Genomic DNA, 14690 nt, shown 5'->3' on the forward strand with positions numbered 1-14690 from the left:
TTATGTACACCTCCTAATGACATTAATCTGTGTTGAGATGAACATGACCTGCCTAACAAAATGCACTATTCTAACTTGCCCAGCCTCACTGAAATGCTGCAACTAGAGGCTTCCCAACACTGCACAGGCCTTTTTTTTTTATTCCCAAGGCACATTAGAAAAACATTTCAGGGTCTGATGCTATAGAATTTGCAGAAATGTTTTCACCTACAGTTTCTGACTAATTTGGTCACTATCATTTAAGAGAAAAATAAGGAAGTTTTAAAATCACTTTTCTTTTTTTCACTCTTCCCTTATTAAACTCTTTCTTAGTGTTCATAGAAGTGTTCATAGAATCAACCAGGTTGGAAGAGACCTCCAAGATCATCCAGTCCAACCTAGCACCCAGCCCTAGCCAGTCAACTAGAACATGGCACTAGGTGCCTCAGCCAGGCTTTGCTTGAACACCTCCAGGGATGGTGACTCCACCACCTCCCTGGGCAGCCCATTCCAATGCCAATCACTCTCTTTGGCAAGAACTTCCTCCTCACATCCAGCCTAGACTTCCCCTGGCACAGCTTGAGACTCTGTCCCCTTGTTCTGTTGCTGGCTGCCTGGGAGAAGAGACCAACCCCACCTGGCTACAACCTCCCTTCAGGTAGTTGTAGACAGCAATAAAGTCACCCTGAGCCTCCTCTTCTCCAGGCTGCACACCCCCAGCTCCCTCAGCCTCTCCTCATAGGGTTTGTGTTCCAGGCCCCTCACAGCTTTGTCGCCCTCCTGTGGACACCTTCCAGTACTGCAACATCTCTCTTGAATTGAGGAGCCCAGAACTGGACACAGCACTCAAGGTGTGGCCTGAGCAGCGCTGAGCACAGGGGAAGAATAACCTCCCTTGTTCTACTGGCTACACTTCTTGTTCTCTAAATGATTTTGTCTTGATGGTTTTCCTCCCACAGTGCCTTATTAAATTATCTTTTTTCAAGCAATGGCTCTGTTAATTTAATAGAAAGCTAAGTATTTGCCCACCATGGGAAAGTTTACTTGGATAATGACAGCAGCCTGCCAGAGACCAGAAGAAGCTGATTCTTTACAGTGCTGGCTCCATGGCACTGGCACAGCAATTGAATTTGCTGGCAGACTGTACCTAGGGCCACTGACCAGCCAAGATGCATAGCAAAGAGGTGTTCAGGGAGACTGATATTCACATCTGGCCTCCTTTTATTTCTGGCACCAAACCTCTGGTGGGCTATAATTGGTGATCTTTATCTTCTCCTTCAAAAGTCCTTAAGAAAATCCACTTTTTTTTTTTCTGATCTTTGGCTATGGGCTCATCTAAAGGAGGACCCTTTTTCTTGTTTCTGAGTAATCATAAACTACACAAGGAGGAAAAGAAACAATTACTTGATCTGCAAGTGTTTCATCATTTCCACATTCAAGATGATTGTAATGTATGCTTCACAATGCCTGTGCAAGGCTCTCTTTCAAGCGCAGTGCAGCAAGTCAGGCATGTAGGCTTGTGTTTTGAATATAAAGGAAGGCTATTGATTGGAGAAGCTCTGGAGCATTTCACAGCAACTGTTGCTAAAGCCTCAGTTTAAGTTGCTAAAAGTCAGAGCAGCACCCTTTTCTTTCATCTGAAGCTGATTCAGTAAGCAAAACTGGAAATGTGCTTGTGTAGAAATGCTTTGCCTATGTCACAGTTTCCCCATAGTTAGGACAGTTAAGGAACTAGTTGTAGTCTCTAGGTCTCTTCACTGCTTGTCTTCTCTTATATGCAAATTGCATCCTATTTTTAATGCTTGATCTTCACTGTCCTGCCTATAGTAGGACTTTCACAGAGAGTAAACATTTTTGCTTGAGACTAATGCCTTGCTAGAAGGATGGAGCATGAGGCTGTGTTGAGCCAATAGCCTCCCCCTTGGTTCAAGCCCTGCCTTTAGGAGGAATGTTCCTTTCTTTCGATTGACACCCAGTGCAGCTTCTGCTTTTGGCAGGTCAGGACCTCATTACTGCTCTCATGATGGATAAAACAGCTCACAAATTTGCAGTAACTGCTGAAACAACATAAGGGGAATCCTTGGAGCTACAGCCTCTTTGCATGCAGTGCCAGGATTTCTGGTTCATAGGACCTTGATTTACTCAGTTTTTCTTATGATCCAATACAGTTCTTCTCCTTCCAGCAAGAGTGGAAATTATGAAACTCACACAGCTATCCCTCTGACACTAGGTGATTATTTGGGTGACTCTCTGAGATAGGGACCAACCAGAAACCTATGGACGTGGGGACTAAACGCAGGGGAATGCTTATGACAAGTCAATGTAGGGGAGACAGGTCCCTGAGCACATGGGAACCCAAGTGAAAAACAGAAATAGAGAAGAGACACATGTTTTCCACAATGGCAAAACAGTTCCACACAAGCCCAAATCTCACCTCTCAAAGTTTTGCTCCAATATCCTGGAGAATCTCCCTAACACAGTGCCAGCAGTAGACACAAAACCCTGTCAGAGCAGCAAGCTGTGTCACTCCCAGCTAGTACCCTAGCCATGGGGATCTTCTGCACTCTGATCTCATTTCAGCTCTGCATCTGCAGATATCTGGGCTAAGAGCAAATCAAGGTATTTCTATGAGTCTTCAAGGTACTTCTATGAGTCCCCATCCTTGATTATCTCCAAAACATGAAAGGGCAAGCACCCAAGCAAGCCATCATCTGTATGAATGATGCATGCTATGCAGTATTCTGGACATTCTGAGATTCACTGAGATAAGAGAACAAGTTTCCTAGATAAAGTCTGACTACATTAATTGACCCAGTTTTCCAGTAGCTGTATATATAGTTGTGGGGTTTTTTTGAACAGGGAGATTTCTTCAGTCAAAAGCTGAATTTCAGAGAGAGAACCTGAAGCTGAAATGTTCACTCAGCTGAATTACTCTGCTTGACACATGTTTTCTGCTGATCAATTCTGAAAAGAATTGTAGGTAAATATTAATTTTTAAATGAAATTTAACAAAACAAAAAGATTGATGTACAAATATAAAGAGATTGTTTGTGTGTAGCCTATCTGCCTCGCTCTACTGAAAAATGACAAACCATTATTTCCAAAGGTGAGCTCCTCTGGAGAAAAAACAGACTTCCTGAATGTAGCTTATTGTTAAGTAACATGAATAAATCACTATCACAGCTGAGGAACTGAGTTCAGAAACGACTCATAAATTCTTTACTTGCTGTGCCACACGGCACTCTCAGTAAATGCTTGTAGCAAGGCATACATTAAACATTAATCTGTGCTCCTGCCAGCACCTTGAGTAGAGGCAGGAAGAAGCCCAAACCAAAGGGGACACAGCAATTCATCGCTGCAAACTGCATCCCCTTCAGATCTGCAGGATTTTTGCACATTGGCTCCATTTCAAAGCTTATATTCTCAGCATTCTCTCTGATGATTTCCTTACCCTCACAGGTGCTGCATTGCCACCGAGGGGCTAACAGTCAGTGTTTTGGCCCAAGGCTTTCCTCAAAGAGACTGGAATAGATCCAGACCATGGCAAAACAACACCTGTAATAAGAAAAGTGAAGTACATGGGGTGGGGGGGGTTACTATTGTACTGTAAAAAGCTTTCATTGTACTGTGTTTTGGTTTGGTTTTTTAATGAAATGGAATCTTTTTGAGTGCATTCTGCTTTTAGAAGCACAAACCCCAAGTTGTACAGCAGCATAAACCCTCAAATCAAAATAATTGATGCTGTTAAATATATAGCAAAACTTTGCTTTATTTCATATGATTCACATAATCCAGTCAGTCTTGTTTTAATTCCATGTTGAATAAAACATGTACTTAAAGTTATGGAAATGAAAGCTTAATGGCTATTCCCATTCACTGTGTATAGAACACTCCAGCTGCTGATTTTTACAACTTACCTGTCCACTCTTTGTCCGAGTTTACCAAACCACCATGGCAAGTATCATTCAAATAGCCCTACTTGCAGAGAAATTAAACTATTAAGATTTTTTTCTAAACATTATCCATTTATTTAAAGCAGAACCCAAACCAAAAAGTTAAAGCAGCCATTCTAACAAAGAAAGCAATGCTAGAAAACATTGGGAGTTTATGTTCAATGTAACAAAATCTAAATGCCTCTTAGGTAAGTCAAGACTAAATCAAAAGTGAACCCCCAAACTAAAGATATTGCATCGGAAAATGACAGCAGATCTATGACAGTTAAATGCTTGTACTAAGATTGATATTTATATTTATTAAAAATATAGAATTTAAATCACAGGGTACTGAGCTTTAAAACAGAAAAACCCTCCAAATCAGGTGTATACACAGATATCACCGCGACTTTCAGTCATTAAAATCTTGACTTGCAGGATCAGGCCACTGACATAGATCCAGCACCACTTCAATTAATTGAAGTGACTATTACAGAGAGTGAATAAACCTTCACTGTGCACTACCTCATTAAAACAGAGAAAGGGAGAGCAAGCTATTGAGTCTGATTTTTTACTTCAAAGGTTGCTTTTCAACATAGAAGACTCAAACGACGTCTAAATTCATGCTGAGATTATTTTGATCACTTTATAAAGAAAAATAAATGCTGCAGTAAATAGTGGATAAAATGGTATGATCTTACACACAATCAAATTCAGGTGTAGGGCAAAGACACTTGGTGTGACACTGATTTTTCCTAGATGACTCTAAGTCTCCAACTTAAGTAAAACAAAACTGCATTTATTTTATGGAGGAGATAACGTAGCAAGATTTCAATGTAGAGTAGTTTATTACCTAATCAGTATGTACAAATTCCAAACATGAAAATAGTGAGCAAAAGAAATCAGACTCTATTTACATTCCTTTACAAATCATTTTTACAAGAAGTGTATTTTTTTTTTCCCTCTCTAAATAACAGGACAAACACATAGGACCAATCTTTTTGTATTACATACATAAATAAATATTGACTTGAAATGAGTGTTATAGGAATATAATTTCTACAGCAAATTTGAGCAACAGAGACAGTTCTGTTACCTCCACTACAATATAATTAAGTAAAAAAAAAAAAAAGGGAGGGGGAAATTACATAGAGAGTTCTGTTAATGACTTTGTAAATTGTACCTTACCAATATATTCAGTAGAGGTAATACAGTTGTTACATTTCATGCCCACAACTGAACAATGAGTTTTGGCATGCAAAACCATATATAAGCAACATATGCAGGTATTCATTTACAGTTTTTAAATAAAGGATTTTTGTTTAGTTATTTAATACTACATGCAACAGCTTTATTAGCATCATATTCCTGGTTACAATGCACAAGTTCGCATCACATTATCTTTTAGTAATCGATGTTCACAGGTATTGATCAAAAGGGCAGGAATATACTTGGCACATAGTGTAAGAAAAGGAATTAATAAATAAGTCAATATCACAACTACATTTACATATGCACAAGACAAAATTAACAAAAAAATATATATATGATGTTGCACACAGAGTTCAGAACTACCTGGATCCTACATTTTCTTCTATAAGGTCCTGATTTAAGATGGTATTCAAGTGAATTTTGACATCCAGGTTTTGAGGCATCACTAAAGCTCATCCTTAACTGCACAGGTTTACTTCCATCTTACTGACTTCGTTGTGCAGACTGAGGTTTCCTCTTCTGCATACCTTTCTGCATCAGGGCCTGCTTATCCAAAACTCTGCAAGGCTCTAGTGGGGAGCACAGAGGTGAAAGTGTTGCAGGCTACTATTAATGTTTCTGATAGTACAAGTGGTAGAATTTGCATTGTCATTAGAAAAGAGCAATTCTTTTTGTGTGACCAGGCCAAACAATTGTAAAGGTTAACATCATGTCCTCGGCACTTTCTGAAGCCACTGAGGATGTTCAGCATTTTTTAAGTCAGCTTCTTATTGTCTGTGTGATATATTCTTAATGATGACTCAAAATAACAGACACAGATGACACAGCAAAAGCTCTGTCTTATTTGAATTTCTCCTGCCCTATAAACAATTTAAAAGTGATCCAAAGAAAAAAAAAAAAGATATGACAAGAACAAACCATTCTCTCTTGAACAAAAAACACCAGTGACCAAAAAAACCCAATCCACTTCACAAAGCAGCTAGCAAAAATGGCATAATCTTATAACTCTCCTTTAAGAAACAGTTAAACAAAATGCGTCCTGAAGTCAACTGACAAATCCATCGGACCCACAGAGAGCAAATAATACATTAATGGAAAGGTGCAGACTATCTAAAAACATCCCATTAGCTATATCAACTCTCTATTACACAACATCATTAGAGAAAATAAATCTTTAACTAGTGAATCAAGTAGCAAATTACAACTCTATTGCTGAATTAAATACTTGGTGTGATTTTAGCTTAGTAAATGATAACAATACCCTGTATGATTCAGCAAACAAGGCTTTACAACTTAGACACTGACAACTTCAAATCTGCACTGCTAAATCCAAAGAATAATTAGGATGTCACTCCTAGCTGAGGATTTAAAATCCATGCATGAGCTTTATTGACCTTGTATTTTTCATTTTTGGTTTGGAAGATTACTTGAAGGGTGAGCTGCTAAGCTGATTTGTAGAAGGAAAACAATAATTTACATCTTAGTGGACTCTATACAATACTCTTGTTTAATACAATTCTATTTTATCATCTTTTTAAAATATGCATTTCTACTTCAAAAGGGAGACCCCCTCTGTGTTCTTCAAAAGTACATCATTACTTTTAAAAGTTGAATGCTTCAAAGAGGCTGGCATCAGCAAATGGTAACCACTTTGATTAATGTCAGAAGAATAAGGCTTCCCTTCGGCACCAAAGACTAAGGCTATGATCACTCAGGGCTGCTAACTTCCAGTTTATCTTCAAGCCAGATTTGGCATCACTGTAATAAAGTCTGACATCCATGTTCTATGCTTTACCATTTCACTGTGAACGAGACATAATTTCATTAACATTATCCAAGTCACTGCAGATTTGCTGCAGCGTAATTAAAATATGCTGTGATTGAAAGCTTGGGCAGGATCTTTCAGAGAGGCCTGAGGTGATCACTTTCCCTGATCCCACTGACTCCTGCGCTCAGCAAACACCACAGAGATCACTTCTAGTCTCATCTCGGCCCTGCGCAATCTAAGCGTTGAAGAAGTGCTGCACATTGGTTCGATTCAAATTGTAAATTGTATGCACTACATATTTCCACCCTAGCAGAAATCTCCCAGTCTCTGGTCCTCTGCCAAAACTGAAAAGAAACCTTTAAACCACAGATTTGACAAAGGGTTCATCTGTTTGTTCACTAATGAATACCGGAGAAAGGGAGATGGCAGAACAAGAGAAGAAGGAACGAAAAGCGCCATAGCCTCGAATACTTTTCAAACTACCATTAAAGGCCATGTGGAAATGAAAAACAATATCTGGAAAAGTTTTTGGTCACTGAGAATATGAAAAATGACAACTGGCAAAGTAGAAAGAGAACAGGGGAAAAAAAAGAAAAGAGAGAGACCATTAAAATTGAAGGCAGAAATGTAGGAAAATTGGATGATGAGCAAATAACTCAGTTTCCTTTGTCCCGTGGCATCAACCCATCCAAATCAAAAAGCTTTATATGTCAGTACAGGGAAAGTGTATTTGGATATTTTGTGAATGCTCTACTGTAATAAACATAACTCTGATCCTCAGTTTCAGGTACATATTTTTGTCTTTGCTTTTCCACAAAACCGAATGTCATCAAGAGAAGGAAAATATATCTGCCACTAGTGCCTGAGCTCCTCTCATTGAATAACTCAGACAGGTATGAAGCATAGGAGAGTCTGTAGCATCTGCTGGTAGAAAAAGTGGCCACTTTGTTAAGTTTGTCTCCTGAGTGCTTAAGGTATGTTAACTTTATACAATGACTCAGGGAGCATTGGAAGCAGGGCCAAAGAACCCAGCAGCACTTGGGACATTTGAACATTAAAAGCTGATTATGAGTATTTGTGTGGACATTTATTGGCAGATACTTTCCACTCTCTCCATAATAAATCCAAGCAGTTTCTGTTTACTGTCAAGGTACGTCTCACTGTGTGGCAAATTATTCTAGACAGTTCATATTGCACAATAAGGCAATATTAATTCCCTTATGGCTAAAAAGGGCACCCTTCTGTCTAAATTTGAAAAATGCATTCAAATAAACTATAAGCCAATGTTTTCCAGATGCCAGAAGACTGTCACATAATTCTTTCTGTAAGCAGAACAGAGCATATCCATCCATCCTTCTGTTCCAAAGATCCACAGGGAAAAGAAAGACATGCATCAAAATCCAAAGCCAAAACGTAGCTCTGCAGCTACTCGAATAATGAATGTGGCTCAGAATTTCAGTTTCTGAAATGCTAATGCATTAAGATTTTCAACTAGAAAATTGATGTTCCTTTCCAACATACCCTGAAATATAACATATCAAAAACAATTCAAAGCAGAATTTTAAGTAATTCCTCCAGAATCTATCAATTCATTTTATTGATTACCATTAATTTTCAACAAATCTATCAAATGCCATTTGTCTCTCTACAATGCTTCATCTACCCTGTATGGGTTTTTTTTTAGCTATTAACTACATTATTAGAAGATTCATATGCTAAAATGTTAATATTTCAGAACAGCTGCATGACATAAATGCATCCTTCTTGTGAGGTGCTACTGCAGTTATGTAAAATAGACTATTTTAGAGCTTCTGCTACCAATATTTCTTTTACTTATGTCCTTATTTCAGACATGTTGAGATCTTTAGCTGAAAAGTACACTAGAGAGTAAACTGTTGACAGACAGAGCTTTAAGTAAAATACATTATTTAAACACACTGATGAGAACATGGCCTTCAGTGTTCAAAAGCATGTCTACATCACAGGACAACCTTGCAAATATTAACATTGAAGTCACAAAGAGAAAAAGCCATACATTGCACCATTTTAATCTATTGTAAGCACATAAATACAAAAACATCGTAACAAACACACTTCTGGGTTTCTCACAGGCCTTGGGCTGGATGTGATCTTCAGTTTGTGGTGGTAATCAAATGATATTTGCTGTATATTTCACCCTGGTCTTGGTGCAAATACAATTCTTCGTGGCTAAACTATAGAGAAGTAGATACAGATCTTACAAGATGGTAACTTCCACTGGAAAACTGGCTTCACTGCTGCTGCAGATGTGCCTTTTCTCAGTCCTCATTTGTGAGCTCAGTTTTTCTCTCAGTTATTTGTGTAACCATCTAAAACAGTCTAGTATTTCTCTGGGAGTGGCTTGTAGTGATGTGGATGATGTTGCTTCAGATGAGGTCCTAAGTAAATGAGTAAGAAAATATGCACATATCAAGCCTTGAATATGTAATAACATTTATCAATACTAAAATGCTTTGTGAGGCTTTCAGCTTGCAATCCTGTAGCTTATAAGTGAACTGCCTGTGCTGACAATTATGTGCAAGTTCAGTGCTGATAACTGTCTGCAGATAACTGTCATTGCTGTCTACAAGTACCTGAAGGGAGGCTGTAACCAGATGGGGGTTGGTCTCTTCTCCCAGACAACCAGCAATAGAACAAGGGGACACAGTCTCAAGCTGTGCTGGGGGAAGTCTAGGCTGGATGTTAGGAAGAAGTTCTTCACAGAGAGAGTGATTGGCATTGGAATGGGCTGCCCAGGGAGGTGGTGGAGGCACCGTCCCTGGAGGTGTTGAAGCAAAGCCTGGATGAGGCACTTAGTGCCATGGTCTAGCTGACTGGCTAGGGCTGGGTGCTAGGTTGGACTGGAGATCTCTTCCAACCTGTTTGATTCTATGATTATACTTCTATGATTATACTATGATTAACTCTAGTGGGACTGTGAAAGCACATAAATATTCGAGCAGATGAATCTTGGAATACTTCATTATATATTTTACTGCACTTTGCAATGCTGAGCTGTAGCTTCCACAAACCTGAAATGCTGAGAATGGCCATTAAGAGGTTTGCATTGCTTTAGAAATATGATCAGGTTCTAGCCACGCTGGACTGAATGCACCCTGAAAAATCTCATCTTGAAAGCTAAGGAATCCCAGGCCCAGCTAGCACCTGGAGGACAGACCAACTTTGAATCCCAAATGCTACAAGCATAAGCCAAAGCACTGTGATGGAATGAAAAGCATTTGTGAGATTGCAATTGCCTCTTTCAATGTTGATGGATAGTTAGAGGGGGAACCTCCCAATATCTTCACACATCCATGGTCTATGAAATGCTGATGGAACCAACAACGATTCTAAGGCTCAAGAAAACTGTTTATATGTGGACTAAAGTTTTGTAACATGTAATGCCATGGCAAAATGGTGCAGTACTTACTGTGGGGTGAAAATGGAGGAAGGTCAGGTGTTCTGAATGACTTTATTGTAGCTGGCCCTTCCCCACCAGTTGTCAGCACCTGAACTTCCAAGCGGTACAGCATTGATGGCCTCAGATTTGGCACAGTAAGTACATAATGATCCTAAAAAATAAACAAATCACATGAATTCTCAGAGCATCTGAATATAAAACATGGTTGTTGCACTCAAATCATTGTTTTAAACATATTCCATTACTCTAGGCACCCTCAAACTGTTCTCTCAGAATGCTGTTAAAATGATCTAATGTATCCATCACTTTGTTGAGAGTTTGTATAGAAGGTTTTTTTCTTGCCACTCCATTTGTTTTAAACCAGAATGTTATGGTTTCATGGTACAAGTTTCCAGGTACAAGTTGTTCCTTTTGTGTTCTGGAAAATGGATTATATGCTTATCACTAAAAAAACACCAAAACCAAACCAAAAAACAACACCCACCCCAACAACAACAACAACAAAACCACTAAGCAAATTAAAACCAAACCAAACCAAAATTAAAAAATCAAAAACCCCCAAACCCAAGAAAAAACTTCCTAAGCTTTCTTCTCAGTAAAAATGTTATTCTGAATAGGCCTGTAAACTCTATTAATTGGCCAATTAATAAATGCTTCCAAATGGGAACACATCCACCTAAAATCCAGAGACTATTAAGGAATCAAAAGCCCTGCTTTATCTTATCCCAAGCTAGAAAGGCCCAGTCTCAGGATATGGACAGCAGGGCAGTGATGGCAGACAGTGTGGGCATGGTGTGCTTCTGTGACCAGCTAAGCTGGGCTGGACAGAAATTTGCAGAGCAAGTTCTCCTGGTTGACATTGCACCCAGCACCATGAGTGGGGCCTAAGTGAGATGTGCTAATAACTAATAATTTGTGCTTTCTGCCAGAATAGACAGTAAAGGAGAGAGAGAAAAGGTGGGGAGAAATGTGTAGTTTTACTGCCAAATTTGCACCTATTCCAAGATGAGGCTGCTCGTAATAGACCCTGCTGAACCTGTTCCATCTCATATGAAACAGTGAACAGGTAGGATAGAGAGAATGTAGATAAGTAGAGTGCATACACTGTGCTCATACATCACTCTGCTTGTTCAAGCACTCCTCTGGCAGCTGGGACCTGTACATTTCAGCCCTGGTTGTTTAAATATTAATTTTTTATCAGTCAGAGGCTACCAAGAATTAGTTAATGATTCTCACTATACAATATCCTCCAGTCTGGTGATTCTTGACAAGTAGGACATACTATCTCAGGTCAATTTTCTTCAGATAGCCAGAAATAGCCAGATATATATAGAATCATAGAATCAACCAGGTTGGAAGAGAGCTCCAAGATCATCCAGGCCAACCTAGCACCCAGCCCTAGCCAGTCAACTAGACCATGGCACTAAGTGCCTCATCCAGGCTTTTCTTGAACACCTCCAGGGATGGTGACTCCACCACCTTCCTGGGCAGCCCATTCCAATGGCAAATCACTCTCTCTCTGAAGGCAGATAATTATGAAATGAACCTCCAGACTTTATAGTAGTGAATCCAGAGGAAAATAAAGATTAATAAATGAAAGCATAACACAATGGAAAGGAGTGTTTCAAATAAAACGTTACATAGATTTGAGACCTAACTGGATCAACAAGGAATAGAATTTCTGAATAAAACATATTCCTGTTCCTAAAAATACAGAAGATAAATGAAGTGAAAATTAACACCACGTGGTCTGTAACTTTGCTAAAGTGGTTGTTTGCAAGCCAAAGGTCTGTGACTGAGCAACCACTTCAAGGCAGTTCTGTTCTTGACTCTAGGTTGAGCTTTGAGTGAATTGCTGCAGATCATACCCAGCCTGTACTAAACTGAATCAAACAGTTCCAGAAGCTGCATGGTAGTTTCCCCATAATTTTAGAGCATCTGCAGTCCACTTTGTTATTGTCCCCCAGAAAGACAGGCTTTGAAATGATGGTGCTTTAGCCCTAGGGCAAGCTGCTAGGAATTAAGACAGAATGGTGAGAACCTTGTCTTGGATTTGTGGAAAATGCACTCAACATTAAGATGTGCCCAGCAAAACATTTAACACATTCTTTGATGAAACAAATGCTGTGAACAGATTGTCAGCTAGTTCTGCTCCAGACACAATTGCCTCAATCCAGTTCTCTGAGGTGAATAGAAAAGGCTCTCAACATTGGTAGCAGACTTTGGATCAAGGTCAGTTACTTAAGGTCTTCTGCTGGCTTTGGTGGATCTAGCAGCAGAGTCTGAATGTGGTGCTCCTCCACCTGTCTCTACCAGATGAGCAGTTGAAATAGCAAAGGCTGTTCTTAAAGGAAATAGAAGGAAGAATTCTAATTGTTAATTCTTGCTCTTGCAGTAAACAGTGAAATCCAGTTCTGCTTTACATTATCTGTCCATTGCATTTTGGAACAACGAGTGACTCAACAGCTTGCCAGAGAAGTTGTGGATGCCTCATCCCTGACCGTGTTTAAGACTAGGCTGGGTGAGGCTTCAAGCAATCTGGTCTAATGGGAGGTGTCCCTGCCCATGGCAGGGGTTTGGAGCTAAATGATCTTTAAGGTCCCTTCCAGCTCAAGCCATTCCATGATTCTCTGATTCAGGGAAGAGAAAATTCTCTTAAATCCAACAGCTTGGTTCCTGTGCTTTAAGGCTGATAGCCCTTGCTCCTCTCTATGACCTTTGTGGGATTGCCCTGCTGGGAGCATGGCAGGGAGCTGTGTGGCATCATTTTGCATCCTCCCAAGCTCTGGGAAGTGAGAGATGCTCTTTGCTCGTGGCACCTCTGCACCTGTGGAGTGGTGTGGGTGGGGGGATCTGAACCTGTCACAGAAAGGACTGCAGAGGATGAGTTTGTAGCCAGGGATGAACCCAAATCAAGAAAGCTTTGTGTCTGTGCTTCAGGCTGGGAGCTTCAGGTTGGGTTCAGACTGGTGTTATCCATAGTCCTGTCAAACACCAAATAATTAGTGAAAATGCAATAACCACCAAGGTGAACAGCCTGATCACCAAAAGAAATTAAGAAAAACACATATTTCCACACAGATGATTTTTCCTCCCTTCAGGCACTTCTCAGACAGTGGTTGCTAATTGGACATCTGTGCACACTAATATGTTTGACGTGTCGTGGACGGGAAGAGAAAGCAAGGAGATGGCTCAATATGAGCTGTGCTATCCAAGCAACCCAACTCTTTATTGAGAGCATCAGACTCCAAGTTACAAGGCACATCCTTTCAGTGAGGGTGAGAAAATTGAGCACACCCAGCATGCAACGTGGTACTGTTCACTAGCATTTGGCACATCTAAATATTTGAATATGCATAATCCTCCCTACTTGCAGTTACTGTTACAGCCATTTAGTGCACCTAAGTATTGGAATTTGCATATTCCTCCTATTTCCCTCCTACTCTGCAGACACTCCCACAGAAGCTGCTTATTAGAAGGCTCAAGGACACATTCCTCTGAGCTTCTTCACACACAGTGCTGTGGCTTACTGTGCTTCAGTACTCAGACCTTACATCCAAGTCTTGATTGTACAAGCTTCTAGGGGCTTGTGCCCCCCATTTTCCAGCCAGTTCCCAGCAATGTGTCATCAAGAAGAGTAGCTGTGGTTTGTGCCACCAGCAAGGAGGAAAAACTGAGCATGTCCTGCTCAAACCAGTCTGCAGAGCCAGAGAATACTGTGTGTGATGTCTGCATCAGCACTAAACATTCAAAATAAGGCATGTATAGGAAACATTCAAATTAAGGCATATATAGGAAACATTCAAAATAAGGCATGTATAGGAAACATTAAAAATAAGGCATGCATAGGAAGACTCACGAAGCCAACAGCATAGGAAAGAAACAAGCAACTTACCGCTGGCAGTATCTGTGACTGCGAAATGATGCTGTTGGGTAAGCTGTTCTGCCGGCTTTCTGTGGTTACTTCTGCCCAAGTGACTTGAAACCCCGTCATGGGCTGGTGAATGTCAGCCTGAGATATCTTCCAAGAAAAATGACCAGTGATGTTCCCTTCCTGAACAATGAAAGACGCAGATAGGTTCTCGGGTTTGGCCAACACTTTGGGTAGAACTGGCACTATAAATTTGGAAAGCAAAAAGATAAGCTAAACTTTGAGAGATAGATAATGTTCAATGAGCTTCATTCAGTTCTATAAATCAAAGGTAGGCAGAGCTCTCTTTATGGTGTTATCCATAGTCCTGTCCAGTCTTCTGACTGCATTTTCAGTGTTAAAAATCCCTGTCTTAAATTTTATTTGGCATTTTTGGCCAAATTCAAAGTTCAAATCAAATGCTATCAGCTGCAGGTAACAGAAAGGAAA

General features: G+C 40.0%; 1 protein-coding gene across 1 annotated transcript in view; it reads right to left on the reverse strand.

The window, feature by feature from the left end:
* Positions 1 to 4736: 4736 nt before the first annotated feature.
* Positions 4737 to 14690, reverse strand: part of ANOS1 (anosmin 1) — a 124594-nt gene continuing 114640 nt past the window's right edge. Inside the window, exons 12-14 of the mRNA XM_064143033.1 lie at positions 14226 to 14446; positions 10340 to 10481; positions 4737 to 9308 (exon numbers count right to left, since the gene is read on the reverse strand). Coding sequence (XP_063999103.1) covers positions 9250 to 9308; positions 10340 to 10481; positions 14226 to 14446 — 422 coding nt within the window. The 3' untranslated portion in view covers positions 4737 to 9249. The remainder of the gene's footprint in view (positions 9309 to 10339; positions 10482 to 14225; positions 14447 to 14690) is intronic.

This window comes from Pogoniulus pusillus, chromosome 5, assembly GCF_015220805.1.
Source record: "Pogoniulus pusillus isolate bPogPus1 chromosome 5, bPogPus1.pri, whole genome shotgun sequence".
NCBI classification, from domain to species: domain Eukaryota; kingdom Metazoa; phylum Chordata; class Aves; order Piciformes; family Lybiidae; genus Pogoniulus; species Pogoniulus pusillus.